Source organism: Aedes aegypti, chromosome 3, assembly GCF_002204515.2.
Source record: "Aedes aegypti strain LVP_AGWG chromosome 3, AaegL5.0 Primary Assembly, whole genome shotgun sequence".
Taxonomy (NCBI): Eukaryota; Metazoa; Arthropoda; class Insecta; order Diptera; family Culicidae; genus Aedes; species Aedes aegypti.
Window position 1 is genome coordinate 131,968,363 of NC_035109.1, and position 15,031 is coordinate 131,983,393.

Consider the following 15,031-nt stretch of genomic DNA (forward strand, 5'->3'; position numbering starts at 1 on the left):
GAACTCGCTGGGGCGGGGGGACGGACCTGGTGTAGTGGTTAGAACACTCGCCTCTCACGCCGAGGACCTGGGATCGAATCCCATCCCCGAGATAGTCACTAAAATTATAGTGACGACTTCCTTCGGAAGGGAAGTAAAGCCGTTGGTCCCGAGATGAACTAGCCCAGGGCTAAAAAATCTCGTTAATAAAGTCAAACCAACCATCGCCTGGGGCGAAAAACCACTTTAATAAAGAAAAAAAAATTAGTTTGGCCAATAGTGCATTACTCAGCAATTGAAGTTTAAGTTTTGGGGCAGTATAATAATTTTAATAGAAAATTGGCTCCGTAATGCTTTTATCGCTTTAGCTTGTGAAAATCGATTAATTGTGAAGGACTTTGGCGGCATGTAATTGCAATATTTCATTGAAAACTTTTGAACATGCTCGACAGTATTATAATACCGAATTATTCTGTTTAAAATTAGTGTTTTTCATGAGTGTAACCAAAAAGGGCGTAACACAAAATTTCGACGATCTTTCATTCAAAACTCCGCCCAGAGGTTATAAATAACTGAAAAAAAACAACTGTAAACCAAATTTTGATGGCCTATTTCTTCTGATAATCATGACCAATAAGAACCCGGTGAAATATCTCAGATTTCCTTCGAATTTGTAGACTCATACAATCAAAAGTGCATAAATTTAAAATGGACCCTACGTTTTTTTCAGAAATGCAGCTTAGCTACAGAAAACGATAGGTGAGCACAGATTTGATGGCGTTTTTTCTGATAATAACGGTCATTTTTTTTTATTTTTGACCACCTGATCGCCCATAATGGACACCTTCAATTGAAAATATACTTTTTAGAGACTTGCATTAAAATAATCATAAGGGCGTAACTGCAATGATCGATTTCTCTTCATCGATTTCTCTTAAGCTAATAACTTGCCCAGGCAAACGTTTTTGACTGCTATTTTTGATTCAATAGAAACGACTCATCATCCTTCGTCATGCTGCATCGTAAAATGTCAGGGAAATTGTGTGGATTTCGTGTACACATTCGAAGAGAAATCGATCACTGCAGATACGCCTGTATGATACTTGTTGCGATATTGGAAATGAAGGTACGCACGCGATTCACGGACAGTATAAAATATAACTTTATTTGCTACAGGTTACAATTACTAAAAACGTGTGAATCACTTGCTATCGCAAAATCTAACTGATGACGCCTTCCGGGTCATACACCGACGATCGTGTTGGCATCTGTCAGTCTGACACCTATCAGCTGAAGAGCCCTTGTGGCGATGTCGGTGAGGGGCCTCTCAACACCTCCCCCTTTTAATAAAGTTGATAAGGTTCATATCTCACAGGCGGTCTACGAACCCTCGTAGACTGGCGAGTAGGAATCGGTTGTTGCATTTGGTTGCCTGTGGGACGGCGTTGGTTTTCACGTTGAGTGGGCTGCTGTTGAAGTCCTGGTTGCAGAGCAGGGCCAACTGCAACCTCCGAAGCCGATGTCGTATTGAGACCGCAATTGTCCAGCAAAATACTAAGGGGAATTTGAAGGTCATCTGGTGACTGCGCTTGTTCTTGGTGATCATCGGGTTGGTGGCGAGTTCGAAGCTGGTTGCAGTGAGATCTAATTAATGTTTGCTTCGAAATAATCCAAATGTTGTACATCACTTTGCCTATGCGTTCCACCACTTTCCCAGCTTCCCAGCTCCAATTATTATTATTGTACACCTTAGCCCAGACAAGTTCTTGTGGAGTGTACTCTCTCGGCTTTGTACTATGCTTTTTGTTGAATTGTTCTTCTTGTCTCGAGTTCTTCAAATCGTGGAACTGTGAAGGTGGTCGTAACAGCGCAAGTGATGTTCGAACTGGTCTGCCAACCAAAATTTCTGCGGGAGATTTTCCAGCTGGTGCGCTGCGGCATGGTGTTGACCGGTAACATTGGAGAAAAGTGTCGATGGCTTCATCTAATGATTCCCCTCCGGCGGTGATTTTCTTGAGCGACCTTTTAAAGGTGTCCACGAACCTCTCTGCGAGGCCATTCGACTGCGGGTGGAAAGGAGCAGTTTTCAGGTGGACTATAGCATTCTTTTCGCAGTACGATTCAAAGGCACCGCTGGTAAATTGTGTGCCATTATCTGTTACCAGTGTTTCAGGAATCCCGAATCTGGCGAAAATACTGCGAAGCATGCGTATGGTTGCTGCGGTGGTGATTTCCTTGGTTCGTACCACCTCGGGCCACTTGCTGAAGGAGTCCACCAGGATTAAGTAGTACCATCCATCCTGTGGACCTGCATAATCTAGATGCACACGCTGCCACGGCTTCTCAGGTGCAGGCCACGATTCAAGTGACGTCTTACGATCAGTTTTTGCTACGGAGGCACATGCGGTGCAGGTCTGGACAAGATCGGCAATATCTGCGTCGATGTGTGGCCAGTAGACATACTGTCGGGCGATTGACCGCATGCGTTCCACACCCGGGTGACCTTTGTGTAACTGATGGAGCACCCGTTTACGGAACTTTGGTGGAACAACCAGTCGTTCTCCATACATTAGGCAATCGGCTACAATGGTGAGAGAATCACGGCGCAAATAAAACTGTTGCACTGAAGGATCAGATAGATCCGTCTTTTTCGAAGGCCAACTTGTGTTGACGAACCGAATGACTTGCTGTATAGTCTCATCGGCTTTAGTTTCCGCTTGAACTGTCTTGAACGATAGCGGAAATACTTCTAACGACTCGTTGATAACGCTTTTGATCGAGTACTCCATTTCGAGATTGGCAATGACGATTTCCTCATCTGGGCGCATGCGGCGATCCATCAATCGTGACAAAACATCAGCGTGCCCAAAGCTCTCGGTTGAGATGTAGCGGATTTCGAAATCGTAGAGGAGTAGGGTCAATGCCCATCTTTGGAGACGATTAGCCGTGTACGTCGGAATCCCCTTTTTGGATCCGAAAATAGCGAGTAGCGGTTTGTGATCCGTCTCGAGGGTGAACTTTCGACCGAACAGCATTCGATGAAAGCGGGTAACGGCAAAAACGAGTGCTAAGCCTTCTTTTTCAACCTGACTGTAGTTACTTTCAGCTGCTGTCAGGCTACGGGAAATGTGATACACTGCCTTGACCGTCCCGTCAGGAAACTGGTGTGCAATTCGAGCTCCCAGCCCAAATGCAGATGCATCGGCGGATACAATTATAGGCATCTTGGGGTTATAGTGCGTAAGGAGTAACGGCGATTGCAGGATTTCTCGAAATCGATTGAATGATGCTTGGCAAGCGGGCGTCCACTCGAATTTCGTTCCTGCTTTTAGCAGCTGATCCATGGGGTGTCGTAAGTTGCGCATATCCTTGACGTACTTGCCATAATAATTTACGGCTCCCAAATAAGAACGAAGCGAAGAAACGTCGTGCGGTGGTGGCATATTAACGATTGCTGTCGTCTTCTCAGGATCTGGCCTAATTCCGTTACCATCCAAAATCTGCCCCAGGTGCTTGACTTGCTGCATGCCAAAACTACATTTTTCGATGCGCACGGTGAACCCGTACTCTTTGAGCCGCTGGAGAATGAGTTGCAAGTTGCGCTGGTGCTCTTCCTCGTTGCGACCACCTACCAGGATGTCATCCAGATAACCAACGGTATACTCGAGGCCAGCCAACATTGCGTCCATCAGCTGTTGGAAGGCTCCAGGGGCGGATTTGATACCTGGTGACAACCGTGTAAACTGGAAGAGGCCCTTATGCGTGTTGATGGTCAAGAGTGGTTGGCAGGCAGGGTCCACTTCTACCTGCAGATACGCATCGGACAAGTCAATATGACTAAAAATCCGACAGTTGGCCATCTTTGCAAATATATCCTCTGGTAAAGGCAATGGGTAATGATTTGCCTCCAGCACGCTGTTAAGGCCTGTTGAAAAATCCGCACAGATGCGAACGGTTCCGTTTGGCTTCCGTACTGCGACAATGGGTGCCGCCCAATCGCTGAAATCCACCTTTTTTAAAACGCCCAAGCCTTGTAGTCGCAGCAGTTCGTCCTCAACTGCTTGCTCCATGGAATATGCTACCGGACGTTTTGGTCTAAACACCGGTTTGGGGTTGCCTTTGAGTACCAGTTTGACGGGAGTCTTGTTGCATAGACCCATCTCACTGGTAAACACCTCAGGATACTGCGCTTGAAGAGCAACCATCTGATGTGTTGGCTGCGACGTTATCTGGTTGCAGAACGAAGCGATCGGATGATCCCACAAACCAAATAAGTCCATCCAGTCTATGCCTAGAATGTCGAGATGGACGTTAGGAGATGCAATAAAACACTTACCCCCGCGTGTGATGCCGTTGAGGGTAATATTGCATTCCAGTTCCGCAATTAGCTGAAGTGGTTCTCCGGACGCTGTTCTGGCACAAAATACTGCTGGTTTTGCACTCGGCCGACCAATTTTGACCCATGACCGATGCGAAATGATGGAGATGTCGGACCCTGTGTCCAACTGGAGACGAAGAGGGACATTGTTGAGTTGGAGATCGACGAATTTCCTACGCTGGCCGACGCTTCGGATTGTTACCGTCCTCGCCAATGGTTGATTCCGCATCTTCTTCTTCTTTCTCTCCGTACTGGCTGCAGTATTGCTTGATTTGGACGAAAAGCATGCACAGTAGCCTTCACGATGCCCATACTTTCCGCATTCGTTGCACCGATGGTCCTTGAATCGGCAGTCCTTACTGAAATGCATGCCCCCGCATGACCAGCAGGGGGTCTTAGGTTGCTCATGGCTCTTATCTGCCGACGCCAGCCGCTTCGGTTTCGTCCGCTTGGGGTAAGCGATCGCATTCACCGATGACGAACAACCTTCAACCAACACCGTATCCTGCTTCAGGTTGACTAGGGTGTTGCATTGCTCCACCACTTGCTGCAGGGTTAAGTCCGCCGATTCGTTCAGCTTGTTGATTAGGCGCATCCGAATTTCAGACTCTTGCTTTGATTTAAGGCCACAAACGAAAATGAGGCACTTAAATTGCTCTTCCGTCAATTCGGATAGCTTGAAGTCGACGCACGCCTTGTTTACCTTACAGGAGTAAGCCAGGTAATCATCTCCGTCGTCCTTATTGGTCTGCAAGCAGTTATATCGCCGTCGGAATGTGGAAACTGTGGCACCAAACAGCGATTTAAGTTTAGAGACCGTCTCTTCGAAGGTAAACTCCCGAGCGAGCTTCGGAAGGATGAAGCTGTTGTAGCGCTCATGGTCGGGTGGGCTCAACTTTCGCAGAAGAAGTCGCACTTTTGCTGCGTCATCCAATTTGCCGGCATCTTTGTCGAAGAGGTCAACGTAACGGGAAAACCAAGCGTCGAATGTGTGCCCATTCTCCTTATCGTAGGTGAACTCCGCCATGTTGCTTGACAGAGAGTCCAGCACCGATTCGTCGCGGGACAAGTTATTGACGGCAATCTGTGTGGCGGTCAGCTGCTGCGCAAGTTGCCTCATCAGGGCTTGCTGATTAGTCAGAATGTGTACCACAGCCTCTGTCATGTTTGTTGGCTGCGGCTGCCCTCCTGACGCTGATCCTCCGTTAGTCTCCGCCATTGCACTTTATCCCCGGTCTTCCGATCCACAAAAATGCGGTATTTTTCGACGAACGCGCAACTTTTTCGCACGAAAACTTCTGTACCTCGTCGCCACTGTTGCGATATTGGAAATGAAGGTACGCACGCGATTCACGGACAGTATAAAATATAACTTTATTTGCTACAGGTTACAATTACTAAAAACGTGTGAATCACTTGCTATCGCAAAATCTAACTGATGACGCCTTCCGGGTCATACACCGACGATCGTGTTGGCATCTGTCAGTCTGACACCTATCAGCTGAAGAGCCCTTGTGGCGATGTCGGTGAGGGGCCTCTCAACAATACTATATACGAGAAGTCTCTAAATACCGACCTGCTACAAGCCCTGCCAATTTTACCCAAATCCCTCATTTCATCAGCTATACTTACAATTTATGTCTCGTATCGGGCACCCCTCGAAACGGACCGATCTTATTGCTAACCAGCACATTGAACGCGTGCTTCCTGTAGCCAACATCTCTGATGAATTGCTCTTCGGAATTCCGCACCATGCCAAATTCGTCTGTTCCATTTGGCATTATTGGCTGCAGCTCATCCATTAGTTTGTGGCTTATCTTTCTAAACTCCTGCTCCTTCCGATACCGGTTATATTTATCTTTGAAAAAGCTAAAGCTCTTCCCGGTGTCTGTCTTTCCTTCTAACGGATCCAGTCCCACCAGATTGTTCTGGTGACCGTTTTGGAACATCATTTTCTTTTCCACTTCCTCTGTCTGTTCCACAGGGCCTATCACGGCCAAAGAATTGCCACTATCTCCATGGCCGCGGAGCCCAGCACCAGTGGGTATGGAAGCAACAGATGTGGAGCCACTACTCAAGCTCCAGTAGAGATACAAGCTAACCGACCAGGTTAGCGATGCGGCAATTACGCCCCAAAGAAACGATTTGCTCACCATCTTTGAGATTCTGGAATAAATCGAGATAATTAACCGTTACTGTTATATTGCAAAGGCCAAAATGTTATCAATCGCGTGGTACAGTTACCCCACAGTTATGCATAGCACACAGATGTGGATCAAAGTTGGATTAAACGGATATTAAGTTGCAATTACGCAGAACATATTTTATCTACGCAAATCGTAAATCTATCATTTTTCCCGCACGTAGGAACTAAACTGTCAGCCATATTCCTGGAAGCGTTGATTCATAACTGTTGGGGCATTGGAATCACACCACAATAATGAATCAAAGGCGAGAACGCATGATTCCATTAACATTTCGCAGATAAATTGCTGTTATAGTGATCTGATCCATAATATAAGTCGATTTAATCCATAATAAGGACCATCCTCTCCCACTGATCCTTATCTTTGGGATGGACAACGTTTGAAATTTCTATAGAAATCAACATTTAATTGCGAATTTACTGCAAATGTTTAGATGTAATTCTAAAAAAAAATATTCTTCAGTGCCAGGGAAGTAATTTTGTTTTGTATAGCGTCACCATGATTTTTAATCATATTTTATTCTGAAAAATGACCCTTAGTTGTTCCATAACTGTGGGATGATTGTACTTCCGATAGCCAAACATTCACAACTTTCGCGAAGATACTTTCACTTCTAGGTGCATTCCTGGGCGCTTCCCAATTGTCCTACCTTTTGGGTTTGTCTTTCGTCATTTACTCGGATGAGAGTTTAATGACCATCCGTAAACAAGTTCACCTATTCAACATAACTTGGAATAACAATTAAAGTACGAATATTGACCGAATAATAACATTTTTGAGCACATTTCTATCACGAATTGCTGTTTTTGTTGAGAATGGAATAGAATATCAAAATCACCAGCAGCGAAACGCCAAAAAGCGATGAATGCGACATCTAGGAGAAAATCACCCAACTACATCGAGCCAGAGCTGCCATTTGGACTGAGAAACCCGGTTCATTTGGATCTATCTGTAGGTGGGTTCGTTTCCACATTCATTGAAGCATCTTCCCAAGCAATAGCTTGCACGTCTTGTAGATTTATGTGATCATGTTTTTGGAAGGAGTTGTGTTAATTTTTATATTAGTATAATTTCAAACATTAGATGCAGTTTTTATATCTAGTTTAGGGACAAAAAGTTGGATTATATGTTGTTTCGGAAGAAAATGATTCTTTCAAGAAATTTTCGTTTATTTCCAATTTGCTCCTTTCAACGACGTTTCATCTTTCGAGTTTTGACACCCACCCAAGTATTCTATGTTACACGCAAAAAAAAAGTGTGCGGTATAAATTACCATTTTAGGGGGTTAGCTTAAGCGCTCGCACCGGCAATTTTCAGCAGACCAGAAATGCGCTTGATTTTACCATGCAGAGGCATGCCTCTATAATCGAAAAATGTTAGGCTATTCAGTGAGGATCCTTTCGTGTAGGAATTTTTTTCGACTTACACTGTTTTTAATATCTCTATGTCGAGTGCTCTAGGATTAACATATCTATTGCTGGGTTAGTTATTAGTCAGGTTTCTTTTTAGAGACTTGGTCTCTATTTTAATGCAAGTCTCTGGAAAGATCTATTTTTAAGGAAAGGTCTCATAAGTCTCTATTGTAACCAAAATGGTCTCTACCTACAGTCTCTTTTTTCCTTATCTTGCTTTCAGATAATTATGATGCAAAATTTCTTCTCATATTTCTCGAGAACAGCTTCATAAACTCTCCAAGTGATTTCTCCAGAGATTTCATCTAGAATACTATCAGGAACTAATACAGGGTTCAGACACATAATGCAGTATACAGTAATAATACAGAAAATCTTCATGATATCTCTCTACCAATTCATTCAGTAATTTTTCCAAGGATGCTTTAAGGAATTTCTCCAGAATTTTCTTCGGGAAATCCTTGAGCACTTTAACGTTACTACCTCCAGTTGTTTTCTCAGGTATTATTTTGAAAAATTTTCCAACGACTATCCTAGGATTTCTTTCAGATATTTTTTCACTAACTTTTCAACCAAATTCTCCAGTTGGTACTGTAAGAGATCTTCCAAAGATTCCCACAGAAAATCAGCAAAGGTAAATTTCAAAATTTTGGGTAAAATCGTCAAGGATTTTTTTTTTTTTCAAGAAACCCGACAAGAATTTCAATTTTCCAGCATTTCATCCAATGATTCCTGGAGTTCTTAGGCGTCATCCACAAATTACGGAACGCTCGAAGGGGGGGGGGGGGGGGGGTAGGCGCAAGCGTAACGACTTCGCCAATTTCAGCGTTACGTAATAAATGGATGCTGCCTTACAGATATTTTTCATTGAATTTCACAAAAATCCCTATTGGATATTCAAAAATTAATTTAAGGTTGCACACCAGTTACAGCAGTTTGTTTTTTCCAAAATTCCTTCACAAAACCCTACGGGATATTATTCAGAGATTCAATTCATTTTTTTTTTTCAATTCTCTTAGCAATAAACTAGGAAATATTCTAAAATTTCCTAAAGAATGAGATATATCCTTATTCGTCAAGTATGACTTAAGAACTTACGCAAGATTTAACAGAAGCTACCCTAAAATTTGCTTTAGGAATACGTCACGACTTAATTTCTCAGCTTGCTGGAAAATTTCATTCACATTTCCTTGGAGAAATACATGGAAAAGTCCTGGAAGAATGCTTGAAAACGTGTTTTGAAAACTTTCTTGAGAAATCTCTTAGAAATATTGAAGGATTTTCCAAAGAAACCTAAGAAGCAATCTATGGATTAGTTCCAGAAGGTATGCTTAAAGAAATAGTTGGCTAAAATTTCAAAGAAATTCTGAGAAAACCCTGGAGATTTCTTGAGAAGTTTAAGGTTAAAATTTCAACATGTTTTCAACGGGAATCTTGGAGGATGTGGTAGAAAAACTGACTGGAGAATCACCGGATAAAGTACTGGAGAATTAAGGCAGCGTCCATTTATTACGTAACGCTAAAATTGAAATTTTTCGACACCCTCCCTCCCGTCCGTAACGCTTTTTGTATGAAAATTTTCATATTTTTGTATGAGTCGTATGAGCCTACTCCCCCCCTCCCCCTAGACCGTTACGTAATTTGTGGACGGCGCCTAAGGGCTTTCTTGAAAAATATTCTAATCCCTGTGGAATTGTTTGTGGTGTTTTTTTTTAACCCAGGTTTCATTGTGAAATATCCAAAACATTTTTATTTTTATTTTTTTTTTTTGAAGGAATTCCTTAGGAAAATTCTTGGAGAGATTTCATGGGAAATAATCACTAAATGATAATAATTTTACAAAACATCATTTTTATGGTGAGGAAAATAAGGAAGATATGAGAGATTGAATTTTCAAACATTTTTAAAATTTGAATCGCATGTTGGACCAAATTGAAACAATCTAAATATGATTTCAAGTTGCATATAAGTGCAACATTTTCGCAGTCTTCTTGAAGTTGTTAATAGCTAGAGTACAATTTGAAAGCCGTTTCATGAAAAATGTTATGCGTTTGATGTTTCGAACAATAAGAAAATGTCGTGTTTATTATTCAAACATTTTGATTTGACGGATATATTGCTGTTTGCGTTTGACGTACAAATCTTGCTCGAATGCGTTGCAAATGCGATAACACAAACTAATCAAAGGACACTTAGCAACCATAAGATGAATCGAAGCCAAGCCTCAAATTTTCAAGAGCACAAAGCTAGAGAACCGAACACCCGTTTGAACTGAAAACTTAATCGATTGGTTACCACCAGCTAGTGACCAATCGATTAGGTTTTCAGCTTAATCGGATGTTTGGTTCTCCAGATTCGTGCTCTTGAAAATTTGAGATTTGGTTTCGATTCATCTTCATCTTAACGCCGACCAATTAAAAAAAAAAATATTTGAATTCTGAATAAACTGGTTTTGGAAAAGTAATCTGGAATTTAAACAACTTTAAATTTGAAATTTCGTAACAATCATGATTAATTTAGAGCTCTTGAACGTTTTCAAATGAAATGCAACAAATAAACATTTATCTAAATTCCCACATTTAAATGTTATACAGGCCCGACGTTATTAACCAGGGGCTTGATATACCGTGTTTTTATTTTCCGAAAATAATGGATCCGGTGATCTAAAAGTTTTACAGACTATTTGTATTAATTTAGATGGGAATATACCTAATCAAATGTAGCAGATGACTTTTATAACAACCATTAACACGATTCAATAAATTTGAGATATCTAAAATAATTTGGCTTAGTTTTTATTTTACAAATTACTTTTGCGTCCATGAAGCTGTCTTAGGTACAGGGTGTCTACTACCTGGAACAACCTGGAAAACCTGGAATTATCAGGGAGTTTTATTCAACCTGGAAAAAACCTGGAATACTCAGGGAATTTCGATCACAATCAGGGAAATTATTTTGAGGTAGTAATTCATGGTAGAATATGTTCACGACAAAGGATTTTTGCGTCATAACCCAGAGCTACCATTATTTGCCAGAAAACTCTCTTCATTTGAAAAAAATTTCGGTTGCGCCGCTCTCCTTTCAAGATCCTTTCAAGTATGAAATTTTATCAGCTTACCATAACATAATGTTTTTAATAACTCTATATTTTTTTTAGTAAATGATTAACATATCTAGGGCTGGTAGTAGGTTTTTTTTAGATACCATTTTTTGGCAAGTCTCTAAAAAGTCTCTATTTTTATAAAAGGTGTCTGAAGTCTCTATTTTAAGCAAACTAATCTTTAAAGTCTCTTTTTTCCATTATCTTGCTTGCAGATAATTAAGATGCAAAATTTCTTCTCATATTTCTCTAGAACAGTTTCAGGAATTACCCTTGTGGTTGCTCCAGAGATTTTATCAGGAATTCTTCAAGAAATTCCTCAATCAATTCCTTCAGCAATTTTCCATAGGATGCTTACAGGAATTCCTCCAGAATTTGCTTCAGGAACTCCTTGAGCATTTCAACGTTTACTACCTTTAGTAGTTTTCTCAGAGAATACTTTGAACAAAGTCTATCCTAGGACTTCCTCGAGATATTTTTTCACTAACTTATCAACCGAATTCTACAGTCGTTAATCTAAGTGATATCCAAAGTTTCCCACAACATTTCTTCCAAGAAAATGCGACAAGAATTTCAACGCCATTTCATCCACGGTTATTCCAACGAATAGCTTCAAAAGTTCCTCGAGGGGTTATTCGAGTGAATCTATTAAGAACATTACAAATAATTCCTTAAATTTGACCAAATGAAACAATATTAAGTTTCTTTAATTTTTTTTCTAGGAATTTCTCCAGCGTTTCATTCAAGGAATTTCGGAGTTCACCCAAACGTTTTACAATAAATTTCTAAAAAAATCCCCATGGAATATTGATTTTTTGTTATGAGATCCTACGATTGTAGTAATAATTATTACTACACAATTATCGTCTTGTTTTTTCCATGAGTTCCGTCACAATATCCTGCGAGATATGATTTTTTTCTTTTATATTTTTCAATTATCTTAGCAATAATTTAGCAAAAATCTTGGAAATCTTCGCCCATGAAGAGCTTAAAATACTTTCAAGAAGAATCATACTGATGTATTTGAGAGTTCCATTCAGTTTACAGAGCTCTTACAAACGAAATAAAATACATCACCATTGGAAATAAAACTTGAACTCATTTGAATAAAACTTAAGCTTTGGTATTGTTAGCATCTTCTTATAGGGTGTCCCAGAAAGTATGGGCACGACTTCACCATACTGCCATTTCAAGACTAGTGAAGACAAAAATCTGATTTTTACACATTTGATTAATAAGAGTAGATTGAGTTTTTTTTTAAAGAATAATTTAACTATAAATGTGTTGATTACTTAACATTTATTTGAAGCATCTCTTATCAGTCCAGCACAAATCGCTTTATTTTTGAGCGACTTTGTTTTACAAAATTTGCTCTATGTCTATGAAAGTGCGTATAATAAAAATCTAAAAAAATATATTTATCAGCGGCGATGTGATAATTGATCGAACTTTCACTTATTCAAATTGAAATTTTAAACTTAAGCGTGAAATTAGTATTGGAACTAAAAATCCGACTTCAGCCATGGTCGATTTGAAAATGGTCAAAAAACAAATCCTTATATTTACGTAAAACCATCAATAAATAAAAAATTAAAGATGCCTGTCCTGGAGAATAGGGATTAACCTTTCGTAAATTTGAAATTTATTATTTTTATTACTATTTAAAATACCTGAAGAGTTATAACTTCATGATGTAGTCTTATGTGAAAAGAAAAAAAGAGATTTTTTAATTTTATCATTTTTTCTGCTGTTCTCTAACAATGCCAAATAAAATTTTAAACAAAAATTTATGTAAAACATCCTTGATACAATGTACTTGAACTCACCACGGCGAAATATTTTGATAAAAACATATTTTACTAGTTATTTTTCAAAAAAAAAAACAAAATGTAGGGTTTGTGCTGATCAGATAAGAATGGTTTTTCTAAAATCAAAATTTTTAAAGTAAACGATTATTAAACCAAACAAATTTATTACAGATGCTGATTGAAATAGCGTATAGAAAAATACAAAAATATAAAAATATTTGATTGTTTGGAAAAGTACTAAGATTTTCATTATCAAAGTCGTGCCCATACTTTCTGGGACACTATATTGTAATATTGGATATTGGAATCGCTTCAGCATGCTTTAAATAATGTTTAGAAGTGTATAAATAGCAATTAAATTGAAAACATTTTAAAATTGCATTAATATGTTAAGGGCCGTTTTCTTCACCTTCGCTTAAGCCGTAAACCACGTTTACCCATATGATGAAACTAGATTTAAGACCTAAGCTGCCGTGAATCGCAAGTCAGTCCCATCTGCATTATCGTCAAAATTGAGTTCGGAAAAATTAGGAAAAAACAACAAGTTAAATTGTCCCATAATGGAAAGTAACCGCTTGTCAGTCCCACTACAGATTTCCGCGTTGTGTAACACAAAAAAGAACCATATTTTGATCATCTTTATATTTTTCTCGGAAAGATATCGTAATAAAAAGCAAATTGTGAAAGTTTCATTAAGATTTTAACATGCTCCAATTCTCAGGATTTTTTTGTATATTTGTATGGAAAACGAGTTTGAAAACTTTAGCGCCCATTTTCTCAACGCCTACTTTTTACAGATGGGACTAAATGTAAAATGACTTGTGATTCACGGCAGTAAGTGGGGTGAAAAAATCAGCCCTTAGACATATAAAATTAGAGTATTTCTTGAACCTGGATTTTTTTTTTGTGAAAGCTGGATAAACCTGGAAATATCAGGGAATTTCATTTCAGTAAACGAGTAGACACCCTGTAGGTATCCAAATGACTCATGGAACTGAACAGTGCATAATAATTTGATAACAAAATGATTTTTTTATTCACTTCAACCTGATTCTTCAGATTATCGCTCATTGATGCTTTAAACGTTTATTCATTGATGAACATAATTTAGAAAATTATAAAACTCGAAAAAATACACATATACAGCCATTTCATGAAAACCCGATCTAGTGGGTCACCGAATTCCGTAAAAATTTGATATTTTGCTCTTTATCCGAAATAAGGATACTCGTGTTTTTGGATTTTTTAGACCATTTCCGAAATAGAGTGACCAAAAAATCGCGATTTCACAAATTTTTTATTTTAAAAAAAAAATTAACTTTTGAACCGCTTGACCGATTTTCAATTTGACGAACTGAAAGCTAAAGATTTTGACTTTTCAAGAAAGATATAAAATTTCCGTTTTTTCGTGTTTTGGAGGCCTCGGGATCCGGGCTGATCTATTTTTTTCTTGAAAGTTCAGAAAATTTTACGCCATCTAGCTGGACAGTTTGCGAAAAAGTCCATTTTTTGATAAATCTTAGGTATTTATTTACGTGATATGTCTCATTTTTCCCTTGGAACACATAGCAAACTTAGAGGGATCGTATAGATCGGCGGCCATTTTGAATTTGGCCGCTATCTTGAATTTTGTTAGAGAAACCGTTTTTTCACCATTAGCGCACCGCTCGTTCAGAGTTCTGAGGTCACCATTTGAATGCTGAGGAAATATTGAGTAAGATAGACTACAAAAAACCAGGTGAGCAATGGTATTTCCCCTATGATATGAACGATTTTGTACAACAAAGAAACAAGTTTCCGATCGTTGGTGTTTTCTTCGAGTCGAGTGAAGAAGAAGTGGATTAAAAGCTATATCCTTCCTCTATACGGTGCCACTAAGTTTGCTATGTATTCTAAGGGAAATATGAGACATATCACGTGAAGAAATATCTAAGATTTATCAATAAAAGGTCATTTTCGCAAACTGTTTAGCTAGCTGGCGCACGAGGGGTCCACCAATTTGAGGGACCCGAAATGATCACCCTTTAGTTCTAGCATATACTAGCGATCAGTGACATAAAATAAGAATTCTAACGATGGGCGCCAATGGCGGCCTGGTTTCAGCGAGAATTGCTCATATGCATATATGTTTTACTTAGTCTGCAAGT

The 15,031-nt window shown here is 39.5% G+C and overlaps 1 protein-coding gene across 1 annotated transcript; it reads right to left on the reverse strand.

The window, feature by feature from the left end:
- Positions 1-5,965: 5,965 nt before the first annotated feature.
- LOC110677995 (polypeptide N-acetylgalactosaminyltransferase 11-like) lies at positions 5,966-7,422 on the reverse strand. The gene is made up of 2 exons (XM_021850283.1): positions 7,214-7,422; positions 5,966-6,523 (listed from the first exon to the last, which is right to left on the reverse strand). Exons 1-2 carry the CDS (start codon positions 7,234-7,236, stop codon positions 5,986-5,988), a joined length of 561 nt encoding a protein of 186 aa, XP_021705975.1. The 5' UTR covers positions 7,237-7,422; the 3' UTR covers positions 5,966-5,985.
- Positions 7,423-15,031: the final 7,609 nt, after the last annotated feature.